At 41.2% G+C, this 25295-nt stretch overlaps 1 protein-coding gene across 1 annotated transcript in view; it reads right to left on the bottom strand.

The window, feature by feature from the left end:
• Positions 1-25226, bottom strand: part of Ell2 (elongation factor for RNA polymerase II 2) — a 65133-nt gene extending 39907 nt beyond the window's left edge. Inside the window, exons 1-2 of the mRNA XM_021180245.3 lie at positions 24926-25226; positions 8415-8462 (exon numbers count right to left, since the gene is read on the bottom strand). Of these exons, the coding sequence (XP_021035904.1) occupies positions 8415-8462; positions 24926-25072 (195 nt within the window). The 5' untranslated portion in view covers positions 25073-25226. The remainder of the gene's footprint in view (positions 1-8414; positions 8463-24925) is intronic.
• Between the last annotated feature and the right edge of the window lie 69 nt (positions 25227-25295).

Consider the following 25295-nt stretch of genomic DNA (forward strand, 5'->3'; position numbering starts at 1 on the left):
AATGGGAAGCCACCTAAACAGCTCCTACACGGCACGACCCAAACAATCACCTACTTGTTTTCATTCCTTTCCATCCAACCAGATTCTCAAACAATAAACACAGAGCTATCCTTGATCCCCCTCTACTCTTCCCACTGACCTCTTCCATATCATTTAAATCCTGGTAATTCTGTTAAAGCAGCCATTGGCAAAGAATGTTAAAATGCAAATCTGACCACATGACTGACTCGTAGGTTAAAATAGATGATGCTCTCCTGCAGTGTCTGAAAGCCATTGATTGTAACCTGCTGGAAGATAATAGCATTAGTTCAGTAGACTTTGGCCAGGATTCTTTTTACTATTTTAAATTTCCTTCTATTTATTTTTATTTGTTTAGTATGGGGGTATTTTGTCTGCATGTTTGTCTGTGTACCATGTGTGTGCCTGGTGCCTGCAGAGACCAAAAGAGGGCATCAGAAGAGCCCCTGGAACTGGTGGTACAGATGGCTGTTAGCTGTCAAGTAGTTACTATAAACCAAACCCAGGAACTCTGCCAGAGCACAGTGCTCCTGAGTGAGTCATGTCTCCAGCCTCTTTAGAACATTTCTTTTTAATTATTTACAGGATTGTTTTTAAATGAGAGAAGAAAACAAACAAACAAAAAACAAAATTACGGTGTACAGATGAAATTAGGGCAAAATAAATCCCAGGCAGTGGAACTTTTGTTTCAGCTTCATGAATGTGCATATCCATAAGTCTTAAGGCTTCAAGTGAAATGTTTTGTCTTGGTGTGTACTAATGAGTGTGTGTGTGTGTTTGTGTGTGTGTATGATATGTGCATATATGATTGCTTAAGTGCCCATATTTGTGACCAGAGAAGCCAGAGGTCTACATGGAATATCTTCCTCTATCACTTTCCAATTTTTTTTTTTTTTGAGATAGTGTTTCTCACTAAAACTGGAGCATGGAGACTCAAGGTACTACTACCTCTGTCTTCTAGGGATGTACACTGTACACTGCAACACCTGTTTTTTATGTGGACACCAGAGATCTGAATTTAGGTCCTCATGCTTGCACAGCACAGACTTTACCCACTGAGCCATCTCCCCATGCAGAACTGTTTTGTATTAATCAGAATGATTTGCAAATATGTTTGAAAGACATTCGTCTGCATACATGGATTCCTCCCATCAGAAGTCTTACCCAGAAGCTGATGAGTTATAAATCTCCTGCCGGGCAGTGGTGGCGCACGCCTTTAATCCAGCACTTAGGAGGCAAAGACAGGAGGATTTCTGAGTTGGAGACCAGCCTGGTCTACAGAGTGAGTTCCAGGACAGCCAGGGCTACAAAGAGAAGCCCTGTCTCAACAAACAAACAAAACTTCTCCCGAGAAAGTCTGTGTGTGTGTGTGTGTGTGTATGTTTGTGTATGTATTCTTATAATGAATCCGGCTGTAAGGAAGAAAACTGAAGGGGAAAGCTTTTCAAAGTTCAGACTTCCACAGAGATTTGCAGACGAGCAAGCAGCTCCTTGAGGAGAGCCATGCCACACCTGTTTGCCTTTGCTCATGCTATGAAAGCTCAGGTAGAAAAAGGATTTCCCTCTTCCCTCACCAACCAAGTCCTGCAACCCTTCAAATTCATCTCCCAAAGGACTTCTCTAAAGTCTTCCTGACCATCACTCTCATTAACAGCTGGAGAGGTGGTCCACGAATGTGTATGAGAATGTGAGAATAAATTAAAAAATGTGAATTCAGCACTTATCATAGGAAGGTAGGGGTGAGAACACGTGTCTCACAGTGAAGGCAGCCTCCTGCAGCAAGTACTGGAACACATGTCTCACACTGAAGGCAGCCTCCTGCAGCAAGTACTGCAACACGTGTCTCACACTGAAGGCAGCCTCCTGCAGCAAGTACTGGAACACATGTCTCACACTGAAGGCAGCCTCCTGCAGCAAGTACTGGAACACATGTCTCACACTGAAGGCAGCCTCCTGCAGCAAGTACTGGAACACATGTCTCACACTGAAGGCAGCCTCCTGCAGCAAGTACTGCAACACATGTCTCACACTGAAGGCAGCCTCCTGCAGCAAGTACTGCAACACATGTCTCACACTGAAGGCAGCCTCCTGCAGCAAGTACTGGAACACATGTCTCACACTGAAGGCAGCCTCCTGCAGCAAGTACTGGAAGGCCAAGTACCACTTTTCTGGCATTTCAGTACCATTAACTTTGAAGTAACAGTTCACACATCAAAAAACAAACAAACAAACAAACAAACCCAAACAATATCTCTTTTATAGCACGGATGCAGTAATTAGATAAGATAAATATATGTAAAGTGCTTAAAGTTCTTAGCAGCAACAAAAACATTTATAAATACACTTCCTCTCTTTAAATTCTCTAGATTTAATAATATGTCAAGTTAACACTATTGAGTAAGGCTTGAGCAATCAGGATCTTGGATTCTTGCCCTGCATTGTTAATGGACCACCACATCTAAGAGGGTAGCAAGTTAATGGGGTGCAACTTACAGGTTAAAATGGAAAATGTACACACACACTGGAGCCAGCAACTTGCTTTTCTTTAACATATGTAAAATGTTGTTTGAAAGATCTGGGACACTACAGTGTCATGTGCCCCTGCCCCCCAGGTTCTTCTTCTTTTTTCTTTTTTCCTTCAAATACAATTGTAAAAATCTTGTCATTTGTACACACAGGACATAGAAAGACCCACTCATGCTGTGAAGATACTGAGTTTAGATGACTGCCTCTGGTCATTTAGAAAGCCCAGAGGTGAGTCCTTATCCAGAAAGAATAGCAGGGCAGGGATGAGTGACAGCATAAAACTAGAGAGGTGGCTGCTTAAGTTACAACAGCTTTAAGCTATGACTTCATTTGTTAAAGATAATGAGTGTCTAGAGGCAGCTCATATCCTTACCTAAAATGAAATTAAAAAAAAAACAAAACTGTGTGCACATAAAAGTTAGCTAACACCTTTGATAATATGAAAAGAATTAAAATTCAATATAAATATTAATATAAATGTTGTCTTAAGCATAAACTTCTACAGCATTCAATATCTTAGAACAAAATACCAGTATACAAGAATATAACTTTAACAGTCTTTTTTTTTTTTTTTGGTTTTTCAAGTAACTTTAACAGTCTTCTAGTGGTAGTCACACCCAGAGACAAGAGTATCACCCCTTAATCATCAACTTTTGAATAGACTGATGAGACACAATTGTTCATAAAACTAGTGGGCTAGACAAACCAGAAACAGCAGGGGGAAGAAGCCAGAGGAAGGTGTATCATCTATGAGAGAAGGCAGTGCTGAGGATTTAATTTTTGTCTTTGCTGTTTGTTCCAAGACCATAGTTATCTTTGCTTTCCAGGTACCAAGCTGGGTAGGGTAGGGCAGTCTGAGGGAAGCATATTCAGGGTGGCTTGAAACTGCCTACTAATTTCAAATGCTGTATAATTTAGTCCTTTAGACTCAATCTTCTCCCCTGACCCTACAAAATAAAATAATTAGCCAAGTATTTCTGAATGCTATGCTAAGTTCAGAACTTAAATAAAAAATTTTAAAACAGAATCCAAACACTGAGCTTCTGCATTAACGACAATACTGCAAGAATTTATGACACTATTCAAGCCATTAAAGCTATCAGTTAAACAGATTCAGGAGGTTCCTGTGCCTTTTTGGAAGGCATACATTTAGAACTTGTTCGGCTGTCTTCTTCTGTCTTGAAAAGACATGTGTGACTATGTTTTATTCAGTATACAAAATACATTTTATATAAAAAATATCTTATTTTCAACATCCTTAAGATAATTTCTAAAAATTATATATGCAAAACTTCTATAGCCTCTGGAGTTGCTAAATCTGAAAGTTTTCAATTAAAAATAACTTTTGAATAATATTCTGATAATAAATACTAAATTAACATGGATTCTATAATCTCATAACATGACAATACTAACATTATTTCTCATTTTCCTGAGACAATCAACCCTGAACATTAGTCCTAGAAGCCAAAAGCAAATCAATTGCAAGGGTATCCACCATATGAAAGCAAATGTGGCTATTATTTGCTATTGAAAATCTTGCTATTTCAGATTTTATCCCAATTATTTCATTTCTCACATTTATTTCTGCATATAAAATGTTGTGTTAGTTCTTAATTAGGCTTTTAAAATTTTATACATAAGTTGTCAAAAAAAGAACTTTACTTTTTGTTTTTTCTTTGTTTTTTTTTTTTTTTTTTTTTTAAATACAATACCTTGATAGGAAGCTCATGCTTGCACTCTAAATGTTCCTGCCTCAGCATCTGAAATGCTGGCGTAACAGGTACACAGCATCATGCAGAGCTAACATATACCATTTTGAACCCACAAAAACCTTTGTTTAAAATGTTGGTTCACAGCAGTGAGAAACACACACAAAGCCTTGTTATTGATGGCTCCTATAGAATAGTCCTTTTATAGAAGTGCTGTGTGAAGGTTCTAGCTAAATCCTTTATTTGTTATTAACTCTTTCCTAAATATTAGTCTGCATGTGTTTGTCAGGCTGGAAATTCTTCAGGAGTGAAGACCATATCTTACCTAGCTCTATATTCTTTCATACTAATGGAGAGCTTGGTCATGTTAGCATATGCCAGAAATCTTAGTGCTGCTTTGGAAGTCAAAGGAAAGGATCTCAAATTCCAGGCTAGCCTGGGACATATAGGGAGGCTTCACAAAACTAAAACAAGCTGAGCAGGTAGCTAAATGCCAGGCATTACAGCACTTGGCAGGGAGAGGTGGGAGGATTCTTTCAAGTTCAAGGTCAGCCTGACCCACATTGAAAGTTCAAGGCTCTATAGAGAGGCCCTATCTGAGAAAGTCAAACCCAAACAAAAACAAAACAAACCGAGAAAACACCATAAAACCAAGAAGCAATCAGAATAATAACAACTTGTTAATCTGTCAATTAGATAACTTCTATAGTTTGTGAAATAACTGTTATGTCTATTGTATCAACAACTGACTGCATTAAACATTGAGTGAACTTCCCAGAAACACTCTTTCAGAGATCTTCAATGCGTGGGAAGAGTTTTTCACCTGCGGTATAGCTTGCCTCTACCAACTGTTTGCCCTTAGAAATGTTCAATTTCACAAAGCTATGTAGACTAATTTTCTAACACTACTGGAACCGACATCCCTGGAAGTCACCTGCTTCACTTTCACTGTATAAGAGGAAGAGAGAACAGTGCTACTTTTCATGAAGCTTATCTGACTATAAAGATGCAGTTTTTGGAAACTGGTATAGTGCTTTGTCATTTTCCTCTGAATAGTCTGCCTTAAAGATCTGAAGTTACATGTAGGTGCTCTAGGTATACATTAGACCCATGAAGACAAATTGGCTGACTCACACTAGAGAATAACTGAGGATATTTTCAGTTGTACACAGTTACTAACATTCATGACCTCAGCAATCAAAACCAACTGCTCCCCTACAGAAAGCACTTTCAATGAGCATCAAATTTCCTGTGTGCCCTTTCCCACTATGGGATAGCTGTGGGTGCCTCTCAGACAGTTTCCATTTTCTCCTATGAAAACTACTGCCTAGCTATATAAATAAAACCCAAATAATCAATGACTTAGAATTCCATACAGCATACTGCCATACTTTAATGTTTTAGTCTGTATTTATGTAGATGCTACCATCAACCCAACAGAACATGTTCAAACAAAAAAGCAAATAGGCTTAAATGCTAATCTGCCAAGATCTAAATTCTGACCCTCTATAGATATTACGGAAGGAGGCAGAGGATCCTATAATTAGCACAGGACTACCATAATCATGCAGACTGAGCATAACTTCACCAGGCAAACAAGGAATATCTGTAACACTTTTAAAGAATACTTTAACAATGCTTCGAATTTGTTTACACATGGCACTATCATGACAGTTAAGGTATATTTCCAATTACATTTGATATACAATGACAAACATCTCTCACTAAGAAACAATTATCTTTTGTGGGAATTCTAAATTTAAACCTTCTAATTTAAAACCCTAAGCATGCATTTTCCACCCTGGAAAGCTCTATAAGCATACTTCAGATGGATTTTAAAAGCAATCAGCACAGGCAATGTTAACTTATCATGGCTCTAAAGAACAACAGTGGAGTACTGTATAGAAGACCCTTACAGTTATAGCTCTGCGGACTCCCTGTGGGCTGTGCCAACCCACTCTTTCCCCTGTAATGAGTCTTTGTTTTTACTAAGTCCCAAAGGGCTGGAGAGAGCTCTGTAAATGGAAGGGGGAAGGGTAGATAGAATGCAGCTGCAGGCTCTAAAACAATGCTGAGTCCATAATTTTGTTCCCAGGAGAATAATAAAAAGGGTAGGGTGTTGATGAGATAGACACAGAACAAGCAAGGTAGGGCCAAGTATCCTAGTCTCTCAGTCTACAGTGCCTCCAAGCCTCATTCAGTATACAAACACAATCACACTATAATTGGGCTGAAAGCTTACCTGTTAAAATTCAAACACATGTTGAAAGTTAAACCTATCAGCCATTTTATAACTAAATTACCTTTGGCAGCAAACAATATTGGGCAAGGGATACAATGGTATAAGCAAAGATAAGTAGTAGGAAGAGGGCTGGACACGTGGGCTCAAGGAGAGCTGTGCAGAGAGGTAAGGGACCTGCTTGCCCAGGACCTAGGACTGCAGGAGCCCATGACTGTGCTAAACTGCATGTCTCGATCAGAATCAGAGTGTGGTAGCCTTAAGTATTCACTTCCTGTAATTTGGCTGTTGTGTCTAACTTGGTGCCACCTAAGAAAATGTCCTTTATTTACCTTTTCTTAGCCTGAGATCTCAAACAAGGTCAAGAGAAAGCTAGGGGAAACAGTAGTTCCAGAACAGCAGTGGCCCCTCCAGCTCCAAGGAGCACAGCTCAGACCTTACTTTTCTGTCTGAAAAGCCAGTGCTCATCAGGGTGCTAGGATTCTGGCCTCTCATTGGCTCTTCTCTTCAAATATGTCATTAAAAACTGCAGGAAACTCCAAAAGCCTTAAATAAACAATTGAACTAACCCCTCAGATATAAAATGAGATGAGGTTAGTAATTACCACCTAAAAAGCTATTCAAGAAAATTCAGAAGAATGCTCATTTCTACCAGGACCCCATCCATGAACACTTAGTTACTAAGGCGGAAGAAAGGACTCCATTGTAAAGCTGTCATGTAGAAGCAAAGCTGACATCCACACAAACATCTTCTTCAAGTTAGCGTTATACAAAAGATTTAGAAATACTGTACTCTTAGTCCAATGAATGATGTAATTAATGTGGCGCCACAGATTTTCAAGTTTTAAGGTTTAAAAAACCTGTTTATTCACATAGGCACATTTTTATATTTCTGATGTTATAAAAAGTCACAAGGATATAGATTTACAATGATCAAGCTTATGATCTTCTTCCTTGGGCTTGCCTTTTCTCCAAATCCCTAAACTCCACTTAGAGGTAATTCAAATGGCCATGCTACATAGCTAGCATATAGGAATATAAATACTAATTCAAGAGAGGAATCAAAATAAATAGTTAGTTTTTAATGTTAAATATTAATAGTAACAATAAAAAACAATACTAGGGATGGAAAGGTGACTCAACAGTTAGAACCACTTGCAGCTTTTGCAGACAGCCCAGGTTCCATTCCACCCACAGCCATCCGTCCATAACTCCAGCCCCCCGCTTCTCACTGCTGAGTGTACCAGGCATGCATGTGATACACATATACACAGACACACAAGTAAAACATTCAAACACATAAAACTAATAAATCTAAGAAAATTTAATAGCTACCCTAATGCTACCCCTATAAAGTTAATTATCTATTATAAACACAAAAGTCACAGGTCCATTTAATTAAAAGTTATATATTATGCTTGTTGGTTTTGGTGTTAGTGACTGGACCCAGTGTCCTGTACATACCACCTCCAAGCTACACTCCCTACTGTAGAATAAAGCAGACATACAAAAGTGCCTATACTAGCAAAGCTTATTTTCTATTTATACATTTCATTTCCTACTGTGTAAAATTAAGCACACAACTACATTTCAGTAATAGGAACAACTGTAGTCATAGCTTACATGAAATAAATCCTTTGCTTAGGTGTTGTAAATCTAATATATTTCCATAAAACTGTGATATTTAATCTTCAATGAAAAGGTTCAAATGCACAACCACCCTTGATTTGCAAAAAATTGTTTTGTTTTTGTTTTGACATAAAGACAATTCAAGCATCTTAAATCTGACAGAAAATCTCACTTAGTTATGAAGTTCACAAAATATGTGACATATTAAGAGAGTAAGATGAAAGCAAAAACTTAAAGCTTTATGATATTTAATACAATTAGATTTTTTTTCATAAATTGATAGTACTCACCCCTTGGAGTCCTTGGAACTGAATTGAAGGTCTAAAAGGAATTAAATTCTATAAACAAAAAATGAAAGAGAGGTAAATTTTAGTTAGACTGTCTTAGTTAGGTTTTTGCTGCTCCAAAGACAAAGGCACCATGACACACTTAATTGGGGCTGCCTTACAGATTCAGAGGTTCAGTCCATTACCATCAAGGAGGGAACATGGCAGCATCCAGGCAGGCAAGGTGCAGGCAGAGCTGAGAGTTCTACATCTACATCTGAAGGCTGCTGAAGACTCACTTCCAGGTAGCTAGGATGAGGTTCTTAAGTCCATGCCCATAGGCACACATCTACTCCAACAAGGCAACACCTCCTAATAGTGCCACTCCCTGGACCAAACGAATATACACCATCACATTCCACTTCCTAGTCCCTACAGGCTTGTTCAAACACATGGGGGCCATATCTAACGTAGCATAATTAAAAAGTGCATTTAGTCCAACTTCCAAAGTCTCCATAGTGTATAGAGGTCTCAACAATGTTAAAAGTCCAAAGTTCAAAGTCTCTTTTTGAGATCCATCCAATCACTTTGCTATAATACCCAAAGCAAGACAGGAAACCAGTTGGACAAACTCCAAACTTCGCATCTCCATGTCTGATGTCAAAGCGGGTTTTCAGATCTCCAATTCCTTCACCTTTGCTGACTGCAACAAACTTCTTTTCCTGGGCTGGTTCCACTCCCTGTTAACAGCATTCCTCAGCAGGTATCCCATGGCTCTAGCATCTCGAACATCTTGGGGTTTCCAAGGCAACTTCAATGTTATAGCTTCTTGTTTCAATGTCTTGAATCCATACACAATCTTCTGGCCTCCTCCAAAGGGCTGGTGTCAATTCTCCAGCTCTATTCTCTGTAGCACTCTAAACTCAGGATGATTCACTCCACTGCCGCTGCTGTTCTTGGTGATCACCCCATGGTATTGGCATCTCCAATACTCTGGGGTCTTCCACTGCAACTAGGCTTCACTAATAGCCTCTCATAGGCTATCTTCATGGTGCCAAGTCTCAAATCCTTTGCATGACCCTCAGCACTGGGCCATCAACTATAACAGGCTGCACTTTCACCAGTGGCCTTCCATGGCCTCTCACAGTGCCAAGCCTCAGCTGCTCTTTATGCTTCACTCTTACACATTACCAAGTATAGCTGTAGCATGAGGTACAAGCTTAACTATCTCTGGAACACAGCTTCTTTGTGCTCTCAGAAAACGCTTCCCAGAAGATTTCATCTCAGTGATGCTGGTCTCGTCTTAATCACTGCTAATTTCTTAGCTCCAGCTAACCAGCATCAATTGTCCCAGTAGTCCTTTCTATTTTTCACTCTAAAGTCAGAGCCACATGGCCATAAGATTAAAGGTGTGTGCCACCATGCCTGAATTTAAATTTAGCTGGGTAGGATCTTGCTCCAAAGTCCCATTCCCTTAATCTGCTATCTCCTAGAACACAGGATTTGGCTCCATTTTACTTCCTGGTGACCCTTTAATACTCAAACCATATATTTTATATTTTTCTTTTCTAAGGCTGCCACACTTGTTCAAATTGTTCTTCATGAGACTTAACCACAGTACAAAGTCTCTGATGGCCTTTTTTGAAACTTCTTTTGTCAACTCAATTAATATAAATCTCTTTACTTTAGCCTCAGGTAAACTCTTCAGACAAGGGCCAAAAGCCCATTCTTCACCAAAATACCACAAAAACAGTCTCTAGGCCACATACTGAAAATCTTGTTCTCTGAAACTTCTTGGGCCAGGTCTACACAATTCAAATCACTCACAGCAACAAAGTCTTACATATTCCTACTAGGATGGCTCATTAAGCCCCACTTAAAATATTTCATGGTTTTCCAAACCCAAAGTCCCCAAATCTACACTTTTCCAAACAAAAGCATGGTCAGACCTATCACAGCAATACCCAACTCCTGCTACCAACTTCTGTCTTAGTGTTTTACTGCTGTGAACAGACATCATTATCAAGGCAGGTCTTATAAAGGACATTTAATTGGAGCTGGCTTACAGGTTCAGAGATTCAGTCAATTATCATTAAGACTAGAACATTCACAGGGTCATTATCCATTTCATAATAATAATACCTCTTTATTTTAGATTTTACCTGTTAGATTCTAGATTCACACTGTTAAGAGTTCTACCACCATAAACTGACTATTTTACTTCAGACTTAGAGACAGAATCAAAAGGCTGCCTGGTGACAAGTTCACTTTTTGGTGGAGATAAAGTAATGTTCTTTAAGAAGAAAAGTTAAAAGATAATGGCTGATTTTGGGGGGATGGACGGGACATCAATGTTGCCTTTTTGTAACCTATGGGCTTTTATGAAAAGAAGCTCAAGTTACATTTCTTTCATGGGGGAATCTCACCCCAAACTATCTTTCATGGCTAAACTTACTCTCCCTGAAGTAAACCATGTGTGCAGAGCCTGTGGAACCCCTCTTAATGTGGAATTAGGATGGCCTTCCACAGTTGGGCAGAGTTCTCAGTATTTCCATCAGCCCCACCTTCTCAACTCTCCTAGTCAGAGCACTGAACTTTTCCCTGGGCCCCTGGACTCCAGCTCAGGGCTTCAGCTTACTGAAAATCTCCCTTAAGTTCAACTCTTCTGTGCCACTTAAATGCAAACTACTTTCAAATTGCTGACTTTTCTACTCCATGTTACCTATTCCTTGTGCTAAGAGACACCAGCCATATTTTCAAAACTAGTACCTGCCCTTTCCTCATTCTACTTAGCCCCACCCTGGAGGCTTGCTATACTTGTAGGATGGCAACTGGGCCTCATCTCCATTTCTCAGCTGTCTTTCCAAAGATGGCTACTTATTACTGCCTACAGCTCAGTCTTCATTAGAAACCCAGCGACAGCAAAGTTCACCTATTGACAAGCATTAATGTAACTCTCTGACCAACCTGGCAACTCTACTACTTTTCTGAGAATGTTTCTTGGATCTTGAGGCTCACAACCTCAGAACTAACTTACAATTTCCTCTCATTCTACCACACCACATTCTGTTAGTCAATTACTTTCGATTAGAATCACAGAACTCCAAATACAGAAAACTTAGAAATCCCATAGTTGATGTACTCTCCTCCATCCCTCGTTCTTGTGTTAATACTAAACTGATAACAACCTAAGACTTGGCTTATTCCATCCTGCTACCTTTCTCATCCTACCCTGCCCTATGCATACCGCTGCAGTGGGAGATATGAGAGTATGGAGGCCTAATCCTCTATGTCAGAATTCACATTATAGGATGGGAAAACCTGAGAAAGATCAAACACTAGGTTAAGTTTACTAGGTGGCTAAGTAAGAGTTCCAAAGAACACAACTTAGAACAGACAGTAGGAAAGCCAAGAAAAAAAACCACACACACACACACACACACACACACACACACTCATGGGAAGAACTTTCTTTAGGAAAAAGCAAAGGTCCCTCACTCTATTGGCAAAGGTAGGTCTGCAGTACATGAAACAAAATGAAGGACAGAAACCAGAGCTAGCGACTCTTGCCTAAGCTCTCCTGCCTTTGACATCTGTGTTTTTCATTTCTGTCAGCCACAGTAGGTAAGACAGCTTAAATGTGACTTTAAGATCTCTGCTCAGAAAATTTATCACCCTGTTAAATAACCTTATCCCAACCCTCCTTAATCTCTTACTGATGATCCTTAAGCCTTATGTTCAATGTGATAAACAATTAAATGCTCTTACAATTTTCTGAATAAGAAAGTTATCTGGAAAAAACATAAAGAAGAAAAATGAAAGCTGTTGAGCCTGGTATGGCTGTCCCCTGTGAGAGGCTCTGCCAGAGCCTGACCAATACAGATACAGATGCTTGCAGCCAACCACTGAACTGAGTATGGACACCCCAATGGAAGAGTTAGGGAAAGGACTGAAGAAGCTGAAGGGGTTTGTAACCCCATCAGAAGCACAATAATATTAACCAACCAGACCTCCCAGAGCTCCCAGGACTAAACCACCAAAGAGCACACATGGAGGGACCCTTGGCTCCATCTACATATGTAGCAGAGGATGGCCTTATCTGGTATCAATGGGAGTGGAGGCCCTTCGTCCTGTGGAAGCTTGATGACCCAGTGTAGGGGAATGTTAGGGCTCTGAGTCAGGAGTGGGTGGGTAGGCGGGGGAGTACCCGCATAGAAGCAGGGGGGAAGAGGATGGGATAAGGGAGTTGTGGAGGGGAAACAGGGAAGGAGGATAACATTTGAAATGTAAATAAATAAAATAACCAATAAAAAAAATGCCAGCAAAAAAATAAAAATAAAAAAATTTAAAAAAAAGATTTTTTTTTCCTTTTTTTTTGGAGGACAGCTTTTAAAACATAGGAAGAAAGATGGACTAGGGTACGTGGATAGCAGAAGGCTAGGAAATAGCTTGAAATTAGCTCCAGGGGATGCTTTAGAAGACTCTGAATTAGTATGGCTTGCATTGGAAGCCAACAGGAGATGGTGAACCCACAGATATTCCCAAGGTGTAATGATAAGGAGTATTGATAAACAGTTTGAGTATCAGTCACCAGAGAAAAATGATTATCAAGGTGGCTCTGAGCTAATAGGCGTCCACTCATGTCTGTCTGCTGCAGAGTCCCTCAAATTAAAATTTTAGTCTCCTTTGGAGGTTCATGGTCCATCTCAGGCATTTATCACCAAAAAGAGGACTTTCTCTCTAATTATTCAGCTGGCTAGCCAGCCTGTCGGGCACCTCAGCACATCTCACAGCCTTCAGTGGTTCTTTTCTACTGTCTGCCACAGCAAAGTGAATCTTATAAACATGTTGATGTGATCATTCCAAACTAGGCTTGCTATCAGGAATATATATTCTAAAAGTAAGTGCTATTCTAAACAAATATTTCAAATGTGCTCTTTTTTTCCAAGTAGATTTTGTTTCTGTTTTTTATTTGTTTGTTTGTTTGTTTGCCTAGTTATTGTTAAAAGAGTGATGATCAGGGCTGGGAAGATGGCTAAGTGGGTAAAGAGCTTACTGTGCACACATGAAGGCATAAGATGCCCTACACCCACAATCGATCTAGACATGGTCATGAATGCTTGTAACCCTAGCACAGGGGTGGTGGTGGTGGGGTGGGGTGGAGATGGGTGGCCCCGGGGGCTCACTGGCTAGCCTGATAACTGCATCCACAAGCTTCAGTTTCACAGCACACTTCTGTCTCAAAACCATCAAACAAGTAAATAAAACAGAAAGTGACTAAAGAAGATATCTGCTGTCAAGCTCTGATTTTTTTTTTTTTTACATACTTACATGGGAGAGTATATAGATAGGCACACACATAATGCATGCACTCCACACATGGAAAGTAATAATGCTCAAATCATTGACTACTTAAAATAAAATGTAAAAAGCAAGTCAATTTTAAAAGATAATTCTTGGTGGTTCAATATGATACAGCATGCTTTACAATAATGCTTACTACACTAAATACATTCCCATTTAGGAGTAGGTACTGATGGAGATTCTTGGTTGTTTAGCCTTAATTAAATATTTGCAGGAAGTGGTTCTTTTGAAAAAACTCCACTATCTCTAGAGCAGTGGTTCTCACTATTCCTAATGCTGGAATCCTTTAATATAGCTCCTCATGTTATGATGACCCCCAACCATAAAATTACTTTCCTTGCTACTTCATAACTGTAACTTTGCTACTCTTAAGAAACACAACAAAAATATTTTTGGACATAGAAGTTGGCCAAAGGGGTCAAGACCCACACACAGGTTAAGAATCATTTCTCTAAAATTTAATTGAGCATCACTTGAGCAATAAGCAAGATAGTGATATGATGTCTCCATCCAACTTAGAACACAAGAGGAAGTAGCAAGGAAATTTACTTTTGATGCTTTTTAGCCAAAAGTTTCTATTATCCTTTTAGTAGTTTCACTGATTTTATCCCAATGTATTTTGCCTAGTCAGTCAACCCAATCTCAGATGGGAGGAGCCCCCCCCCCCCTTAACAGATTTGAGAGAACCAAGACTAAACATTTTAGGTGGTAATTTCTTTTTATCTATTGCAGCACAAAAAAGAAATAACTAAAACAGAAGTAAGAATAGGACAAAAACCCCAAATCTACATAACTCAGTCCTTGTTTTGAAATAGAGCTTTTGAAAAGCTGCAGTTATTTCACACAGGACAAATTAAAACAAACAAACAAACAAACAAACAAAACCAAACAAAACTGATCCTAAATCTTAGGATTTCAAACAGCTCTTAAGTGAACATGGATGACAAGAGTCTGAGCTGAAAAATCAACCAAAAAGTTAGTTACTATGACCCAACCCTTTAACCAGCAATACTTTAAGTATAATCCCATCATTTCCCCCTCAGGAACCTAATGTGGGGTTTGTAATTGTATAATAAGCTTAATGCCAAATATATCTTGCAAATAAGGCCTTGTCCCCAGGAATCATAATTGCTGGAAGAGAAGTAGTAAAATAGTACAAGGTTATTAAAAGTTCTGCAGCAGCTAAGTCACAATGGGGACCATTGTAGGAATTGGCACAGGGAAAGTGTGTGATCATATTTAACCTATTAAAAACCCACTCTGGGAGCTGGATCTAACAGGCTATGGGGAAAATAGTGGAAACTCAGATGATATCTGCTAGTCCAGGGAAATGGTCCTAAAGAGTCAAAGTGGGGCTACAACTGGAAGGATGATAGTGGTAATGGGGTCAGTGTCTTGATATTTTAAAACTGACACGACCTGATAATAGACTAAATGTCCCAAGAGAAGAGACAAATCAAGGGCTATGAGTTAGCTCTAGACAACTGGAAAATGTGGTCATTAACTGAAATGGGGCTCATTCAGGTGATACCAGGTTAAGAAGTGAAACCAAGCCAGAGAGGAAGATGATTGGGTGGTGAAAAAAAAATCACTAAAGTTAATTATGTGAATAAACAAATTGTCAAACAGTAGAAGAGTTATATTTGATTACAAGTTTGAGGTGCCTACTAGATGTTAGAATAGGTGATCTGTTAAAAGTGCCTATCTCCCGAAAGCTGGAGCCTGACTGTGATATCCTTCCCCAACAGGGCTGCCTTGCCTGGCCTCAGTGGAAGAGGATGTTCCTAATCTTGCAGACTTGATGAGCTAGGATGGGGGACGGGGGGATAGCCATGGGGTCCCCACCTTCTCAGAGGAGAAGGGGAGGGGAGGACTCTGTGAGGGGGGAGGGGTAATGACACAGCATTTGGGACGTAAAGAAATAATTTTTTAAAAGTACCTAAAGTTGAATACACTTTATTTTTACTTTTATCTTTTTTAAGACAGGTTTTCAGAATGTAGCCCTACCAGGCCTGGAACTCACTATGTAGCTCAGGCTGGCCTCAGACAAGGAAATGTTATTTCTATCATTATAATTTTGAGATAGAGAACTTGCTGTGTAGATAAGGTTGGAGTGAAGTTTGTATTGATTTTTTTACCTGTCTTCTTGTGTGCTGGGATTATAGACAAAAGTCACCACACCCACTTTGAAAAAGTGTGATCTGGAGATAAATGTTTGTACTTCATTAGTCTATAGCTGGTATTTAAATCCTCAGAACTAGATGAACTCACCTAGAAAGAGCGAACAGACAGGAGAGCCGGGACCTGTGACAACATGCAGGGATGATCTAAGTAAAAAGCGGTCAGCAGAAGACAGAGGCAAGGGGGTGGGGGGTATCCTGGGATGGTTTGTAATACAGAGATATGGTCAGTGGGATGAAATGCCTGTCTCAGACTGTCTTGAGTTGGACTGTAGGGACGGAGATAGATGTCTGGAAATGACACCTGGGCAGGTACAGTTTCAGGAGTGTGGTAAAGATAGTGGGCTCAGCAGATGACAAGGGAAAATACCACTTTTTCAAACATCTCCTTTTAACATAGATGTGTGTATGTGTATGTGTGTCTGTGTGTTTTCACATGTTTACTTAATTTGAAAACCACTTTACTGTTGGCAAAGGCTATGTACTTAGTTTTGTATTTTCAGTAACTCAGTTCTATGCCTGGGCAGGTCCAAAGATAAATAAAAATGTTTACAGGATGAATATATATATATATATATATATATATATATATATATATATATATATATAATTTATATGATATAGATATAAATAGATATATTAGCTGTAACTGTGGCTCCTCTATCTTTTATTACAGGAAAAAATTATCCAACTGAGTTTTTATGATATGGGTCCCTTTCCTGGTCCTTTGAGGCAACAGTGGTTCAGTTACCTAAACACACACACAGGCTAGTGAGAAAGTTCACTGAGTAAAGGTTCTTGCTACCAAGCCTGACAACCTACATTTGATCCTCAGGACCCTTACAATAACAGGAAAAAACTGACAACACAAGGTGTCCCCTGATCTCCACATTCATATCCACACATACACACGCAAACATACAATAAATAAATAGATATAATAAAAATATGAAAGATATGCTAACAGTTTAGTGCCCAGATAAGTATATTAAAGTCCCTAGACCAGTGGTTTTCAACCTGTGGCACTGAGAATAGCTAGGATGTTGCCAAACACCATCAGAAAACACAGATATTTATATTATAATTCAGAACAGTAGTAAAATTACAGTTATAAAGTAACAACAAAAATAATTGTATCAATAGTCCCGTAGCATAAGGAACTGCAGTTAAAGGTCACAGCGTTAATATGGTTGAGAACCACTGCTCTAGGCCAGTCTTAGAAGAAAAAGTTCAATCCTGTTTGCTGTTGAGTGTTCAAGCTGAGGTTACCTTCATCAATCAAGCACATTCAGTCAGTTCAGGGTAGTATTTAACTCTCAGAGACAAGCAACTAAGGATCTCTCTCCCCTCTCTCCCCCTTCTCTCTCCCCCCCCCCCTCTCCTCCTCTCCCCTCTGCCTCCCCTTTCTGGTAAATGGTACAGAGGTAAATGTAATTCTCCTCCCAGAGCCAAACCCAAACTGTCAGGAACTCGGGGATTTCAAAACGACACTCAAATGTCAATCAACACATAGTATACAGAATTATTTAGTTGTCATAATCACTAATAACAGAACACACAAAAGTTCTGAATTTCATGCAAAAATTAAATCAGATTTTCATATTATCTATGTCCCATACTGGGCATATTAAAGGTAATTTATAGAGGTTATTAAATAAAGGAAAGCTATAAGAATGTAAAAGCCCTGTTCCACTTTCCTAAGATATCAACAACATCCACAATTTCCTTCCTATGGAGGAACATACATGACATGTTAAACAAACCTATCTGCCTCGGATTCTCACCTATATTTCTGTCTGCCTGCCTGCCCCGACCCTTCTCTCTCTCTGAGACAGAGACTCTAGTTTCTGTCTCTCTCTAAGACAGAGTGTCTAGTTTCTGCAGCTCTGGCTGTCCTAGACTAGCTATATACATCCAGGCTGGCGTTGAACTCACAGCGATTCATCTGCCTTTGCCTCCCAAGTGCTAGGATAAAAGGCATGCATCACCACACACACACACACACACATGGCTTCTCATGGACACAAAATATCTAATCAACCTGGAATTCTTTTAACTACCAAGCAAAAGACAGAATGAATGTTCATCAAAAACAGTACTTAGTCACCTTAGTGCCTCAGTCATCTCCCGCTTCTATCTCATGCCCCCAACTGTTTTTTTGACTTTCCCTTTCCTAAGGGTATCATGACTAGTATCAATGCCAAGAAACTCCAAATTGATTCTCCTCCTTTAAATGTTGTTTATCTCTAATAGATACCAATAGTAGCCTGGTCTAGACAGCACAGTCATCTCTGACCCGCCCTACCATACACCTTCCTAATTCATCTACTTACTTCCAGCTTCCTATTACAGTCATTTTGAACACCAAGCCTGGAATTTGAAAGCACTACCCAAAGCACCTTAAATTTCCACTCAGTCTCTCCACAGGAACCAAGAACAAAGTACAAACTACTTGGGAGGGTCATCAACCTGCTCCAACCTGTTGGTGCTCCCTTAAACCCAGCTATTTTTTTTTCTCCTTCCCTTACTGCAGGTTAAGAGGCACTGGTTCTTTCTGCCAAATCTCAGAAACTGCCCCAGCTTTTCTATCATTGTTTCTTATTTTTGACACTCCCTCTGATGGACATGTGGTTCACTAGACCAGTTTCTAGTCACTAAAAATCTTAACTAACTAAGGCTAATTTCTAAACGAATAACACAAAAGACTCCAGGAAGCAAAGAAGTCCATGGAGTCTAATGATACAGCTGCTATGAGGCCAGTAGCCAGATGCCCATAGAACAGAGGTCAATGCAAGGTGCTGATCTGACTCATGAGTTTTTAAGTAGCTTGTAGATTAACATCCTGTAATGTCTTCGGTTACACGGCTACAGCAATTTGAGAGAGGTTTGGACTGTGATGGCAAAGAACTAGTAGAAACTCTTAAACCAGTTCTTATTGACGTTTAAGATTACTCATGAGAGCAGCAGGAATTACAGATGCTAGATATTCAGGAGAGAAGAATCACATTTTTAAAAAAAAGATTAAAAAAAACAATAAAACAAAGCAAGCAGTACTGTCTGGTAATGCTGAATTATGCCATGTCTTTTCGATTTCATTTGGCAGTAGAAACATAGCCATTAATTTGTTATACACATTTCTGCTTAGGTCATAGGAAATGTTCTATACAGCTGTGTGGTATGTAGGAGAGTTAAATGTGGGATTAATTTACATACTTTCTTTTCTTTACTGTAAAAGCAGAAATCATACTATATTTTAGAGAGATCTTCTCAAACATTCCACATATACTTGGCCCAACGTGGCTGGATGATGGTGCCAGCTCCAGAGCCTGTTAATGACAAAGCAAAGGTTCACTGCAAATTGTTAAAAATGACCCAGCACTGACTTCCTCTGACTCTACCATCAACTGCTTGGCAAGTCCTACAGCACAGCTTCTGTACTCTTCCCTGAGTGTGCAAGGAACAAGTGGAAAGGATGAACCTAGGGACTGTCCTTGGTGAGAGTCCCTGGAAGCCATTCCAAGAATTCTATACTCCTTTTCAATGATTTTTTTTGAATATGTTCCAACCCTTCACATATGTTCTTTTCCTTTCCTCCCAGTCTGGGTGCCAAGGTCCCTGGCTATCGTTTTAGGCAATCTGGCTACTACTTTTCTTCAGGAAAGAGCACTGAGAACCAAGTATGTGGGTTAACGTTTTAGGTAGTACAGAATTGGGGCACTCAGTTATCTTTCCTTGATTAAAAAAAAAAAAAAAAAAATCAAGCCCTTGAAGATCAAGTGCTGATTGAAAATGGGTCTAAGATGAAAGGTAACACTTAAATTAACCTGGTAACACTTAAATTAACCTGGTCACACTTCTGAAGCCAAACGGAACCCCTACAGCAAACTTCATGGTTTTACTTAATAAGCACATTTGACAACTGCTGTGGCAGCAAGTCTAAATCCTGAGGTGGCAACCGGAGAAGAACATCTGGATTTACAAAGTAGATTGCTGAAAACTAATAGACATAATTAATAGGGAGCAAGAAATAAGAAGCATGCGATAATTTTCTGTGTCTTAAACCACAGTGAATCAATTGTTGAAACATTTATCTGGAAGAAAGCCTGAGGCATGGCAGCCTATCCTGGGACCTGTCAAAGCCAGGACTAAAGAAAACAATCAAGTGGCTTACCACCTGGGTTCACTACGAAGGACAATAGCATCAGAGGCTGATTTGAGACTCTTTATGTCTTGATTACAAAGAATATATTATTTTTTAAATACAGATGAGCTCTTCACTCAAAATTAGGTAAAAGTACACTTGTAAAAATATTTCAAACTACCATTTTTCTAAATGATACTAATCAAAGCAAAATGGTAATAATAAAATGATAGTTTTAAGCCAGTAGAGGTGACAAAGACCAACTGAATCCTACAAAAAGGCAGTGGCTACCCGATCCTCAGGATGGAAAATGAACAACTGTGCTCCCAGACATAACCATGCTCAACTTTCATGTGATACTTGGGAAAGCACAATATTGGAGTCAACTACTTTTGAAGTTTGTTTTGTTTTGTTTTTTGAGCTTTTTTGTTTTGTTTTGAGAGTTTCTCTGTGTAGCCCTAGCTGACCTGGAACTTGATCTATAAACCAGGCTGGTCTTGCACTCAGAGATCCATCTGCCTCTGCCTCCCAAGTGCTGGGATTAAAGGTATGCGCCACAACTACCTGGCTACTTTTGATCATTTTGGCAAACTTTTTATAAAAGGCTGAAGGAAAAGAGTAACAATTAAGACCTGCTTGAACAACATAGGGAGTTCAAGTAACTCAGTAAGGTTCTGTCACAAAAGGACAAACAGCAGAAGAGGCAGATGAGCTGCTGGAATACAGCTCCACTGGTGGCATAGCACCTGCCTAACATAGGAAGCCTTGTGTTAGACACCCAACACTACTTCAAACAGTTCGCAGGGCTGCACGGCCTGCAATCCTACCACTTGATAGGTGGAAGCAAGAGGGACAGAAGCTCAAGGCCATCCTCATCGATACAGTAGTTTTTAGGCCAGCCTGGAATACACAAGATTCCTTTTCCAAAAGGGGTTGGGGCTCTAGTTCAGTGGTAGAAAGAGTGTGTGCCTAGCATATGTGAGGCCCTACCTTCAGTGTGCAGCTCAGAATTTAAAAAAAAAAAAAAAAAAAGACCAAATTTATGGGCTCAGCAATAACAAAATCTAAAAACAGCATTTGGAAAAGGTTTTCTTATCTAAGCATATTATTAAAATGTCAAAAGAAAAAAATGCTAAAAATAAGGAAGCCAGCTAAAATGTACTTTAATTTAAAAGTACAATTAATATACTTTAATATAGTTTGACAGTTGGGGAAAATATAATATAGTAATATAAAGCATTTTTTAAAACTGGTTCCATATTCCAGGTGTGTGAAAAGCGACTGTCAGCAGACATGCCCTCCACCTGTGTCTCTTGGCATCCCATGCCCATTTACAAACAATCTCTCTGAAAACTGCAAATTTGAAACAATGAAGAATTGAGATCTGAAGAAAAGCAAAATTTCAGTATCTCCATCAGATTCTGTTTTGATAAGCCCTGAGAACTTAGTGTATTTACTTAATGATTATCCACAGAATTATATAATTTGCCTAGATCATAGCTTATATATTCCTAACTCTCGGTGAAGCTTTATGCTAAATGATTATTTAAAAGAATAAATGAAACAGAAAAAATAGTATGGACAAAATAACTCCTGATGCTCAATTTAGCAAATAAAGTTAACACTTTAGGCCCTTAGAAAATTCTTAAAAATTCATCATTTCTTCATAAGCCAAAGCTTCTTGGTAGCTATTTGTCACCAAGTACCCTACTCTGTTAGCACAGACATGGTAAGAACAGTTTTATGTAAGAAAAGAAAATCATCCTCAGTCCAGATAAGTCCTCATAAGCTGAACCATCCCAAAGCTTCCTCTTATCTAATACAAGCCGACAGTGTCAAACAGCAGTTACAATTTAAAGTCACAAACCCTGCTTCTAATGATGGAAAGTAAAAAAAAAAAAAAAAGACCAAATAAATACGTTTCCACTGGAGAATAAAAGGGTTCAGGCAGATGCCCACTGCTAGCAACTGTTACTGTGTCAGCCCTGGTCTGGATGAACCAGGAAAGGTACCCAGGCATGCCCACAGGTTTATGCTACATATTCCAGAGTACCCTGCTTTAACTTCTTCCCATTTTCCTACAAGGTTGTGACTTTCACCCTAAGTTAGACTCAATTCCGAAGCCTCTTAACAAGTGTTTTTATTAAAAAAACAAAAACAAAACCCCCAAACCCTCAAAGTATAGCTTCAGAGACCCAACTAAGCACAGGAGCTGGTTAACTGAGAGCAAAGCAATGTCTAAAGAAAAGGCTGAGTCAGCTTGTTCAACCCCACCCACCCGCAGCATGCCACATTTAGAAAAATGGAGACCCAGGGACTGATTCAATGTGCTAATTTATATGCCAGAAGTAGAAAATGGGTGAAGACAGTAACGGGGACTAAGGACAGTTCAGAATAAAGCCACAGACTTCAGTAATTAAAACAAGCAACATTAAAACAGCATCTAAGCAGAGAGTTGACAGAGAAACAAGATTTGATATTCTGTCTCTGTTAAAATAATGACATATAAACAGAGGTGAGCTGGGCACTCTAACCTGATTCCAAGTATGAAAACACCAGACAGAAATGAAGGCCAAATTTAAGAAAACAAACTCCCTTTCAGGGTCCCGTTGGACACTGGGGTCGGGGGTGGTCAGTCACTTCAGTTATCCTGCACAGCACCTTCTCTTTTCTTTAAGTGGACCTCTTCACCAATTCCCTGAACCAGTGTATGGTGCAATATCCCTGTTTAACTGTACAGTTTGCCTGTTGTTTCCTAAAGGGGCTGATCCCCATCCCCACCCCGAACCCCCAGAGTTGACTTTCTACACCACTCTATCTCAGCCTCAGCCTTTCCATATCTCCAGGTCTGTTCTGTTGTTTTTTAATTGGGGGTTGGGCTCCTCTTCTTCCTCTCCTTATGTCCCCTTACCTCACTTCTTCCCACTGTCATTGCTTCCTATGCCCCTGGAACCCACAACCTTATCTCTCCATCTTGCAGGGCTGAGTTTCTCTGTCAGCCTTGGCCCCCCTGCCTTCCTGCCTGGCTTTCCCCAGATGGGCCTCCCACTTCATGCTGGTACTGGCTGGCCTCTTTCTTGCTTGTGAACCTGTCTGGAGAGTAGCTACTAGCACATTCAGTTTTGCTATTTGGATCTTTGTGTCTTTATTGGTGGCTCTACACTGCTCTCCAAGCCTTATTTGAGATCTTCTCCCTGGGTGGAAGGTCTATTTCTCCATATACTTGCACTCCTCCCTGTTGGCTTCCCCTTAATCTCCACAAAACGTGTCATTATTTTCCACCATATGCTTCTCTGTGCACAACTCGTGCCCAATCAATTCTTTGGGAGCCTCTGAGAGCATATGCTCTGGATCTTTCCTTTTCTGTCAGGTGAACTCATATACTCCCAAGATGTACACAACTGTTTATGTTCTCTGTGTGTGCATGTGTGGGGGAGCTTCTGGAAGCTCTGCTGGCCCAGGTTTCTGCTTTTCACGATGGCTCTGCCTAAGACTATTTTTCTCTTGTATGCATTTAAAGTGCCTGGCACTAGTAGGAGCTCAACAGATGTTAGTTCTTTTCTCCACTTTTATCTAAGTATGTGAGGTCCGAGTCCCTCTGCGCCTGTTTTGTGAGACATATTGGAATATATTCTTTAGTAGGCACTGAACTTCTTGTTAGAAAATCCTGTGGGGTGTAGCTGTTTCTGTTTCTTTTCTCTGAACAAAACGCCCCTGGTTCTTCCATATGGTATAGTCTTTCCCTTCGACAACATGTCCACTCTCGTCTCCCTACTCCCTCAACCCCTTTTACATATCCATAATCGGCTTCCTTATTCCCCCATCTGGTTAAATTGTCATTACGGCGCCTTTCTGTGCGAAAGTTCCTAGGTTTGGACTCCAGCTACAGGGTATGTGCCTTGGAACCTCTTCCTCTAGTGGAGGCAAGCGCTCAGAGTATGGGATGAGGCGGAGACCACAGGTTTCTCTCTCTGGGGCCCAGGAAAGGAGAAGAATCCCAGCCAGCCAGCCGTCTGTCTCCCCACAACCTTCGGGCTCGCTCCTCGCCAACAGACAGCGAGCCAGCACAGGACGCGGAGCGCCTTTCGGCTACGCGGAGCTTCTGAGAATTCCTTTCCCCAGACCCTGCCGTCTTGTTTCAGGCTCTAGTTGATTTTGAGTCTTCTGGTGTCTCTCCCGGAGATGAGGTGTCGGTTTGCGGCCACTCGGTATGCGGTGTCTCCGGGAACCCAACCCACAGAGCTGGAGTCCCCGAGTCCCCGAGAGTGCAAGGTGTGTCCCCCTCCCCCTCCTCGCAGCGCCAGTGTCCCGGCCTTCCCGAGTACACCGTGTACACTCTCGCCTGCAATCGGGGTGCCAGTGTCTCCGAGTCCCTGAGAGTCCTAGTTATGTCCTCACCCCCACGGAGTGCCGCTGCCCCTCGCTCAGCGACTCAGCCATCCCTCCGCGTTTCCCAGAAAACTCTGACCGCTCGCGGCCTCCGACCCTCGCTTCTTTACTGGTAGCTCCGTGCGCCCCCTCCGTGGGTAGGGCGGTCGCCACACTTCTCTCCCAAAGGACCCGGTTCCTCCTCCGGACCAAACAAGCCAGAAACCCCGCGGGCGCTGTCGGAAAGTCCCGCAGCGGCCGCGCAGCCCCGGCCAGGCCGACCCCGCCACAAGGGGCCGCCCGCCCGCGCCCTCGATCCAGAGGCCCGGGACCGCGGCGTCGGCGCCCGCGGCTGGCCTCGTTCCCTTCGGCGGGTGCGGAGGCAGCAGCGGGAGCCAGCGCCCCACCGGCGCGGCGCCAGGCGCCCGGCAGAAAGATCAGTGGCCGCCGCCTCCCCGAGCGCTGCCCGGCCGGCCGCTCACCTTGTGGCTCTGGTAAGTCTCCAGCGCCCGGATCGCCGTCTCGGTGAGCTTCACATGCAGCACGGTGATGTTGTCCTGCCCCAGCCGCCCGCACGCCAGCCCGTACCGCTGCTCCTCCCGCAGTCCCGCAGCCCCCCCCGCCGCCATCTTAAACTCCCCGGGGTGCCACCGCGGACGCCGCTCGGGCTCCAGCCTCCACTGCGGCCGGGGCTGCTCGGGCTTCTGCAGCCGCCGCCACAGCTACGGCCATCCCGCTGCTGACGTACTGTCATATACTGCGCGCAGCTAGACCTCGGGCTTCCACAGCTGCGGGCCGCCCCACCCTCGAGCCCGCACCCCGCCCTGGCCTCTGCTCATTGGTCTGAATCCC

Source organism: Mus caroli, unplaced genomic scaffold (genome assembly GCF_978045245.1).
Source record: "Mus caroli unplaced genomic scaffold, Mus_caroli_1 scaffold_15, whole genome shotgun sequence".
Taxonomy (NCBI): Eukaryota; Metazoa; Chordata; class Mammalia; order Rodentia; family Muridae; genus Mus; species Mus caroli.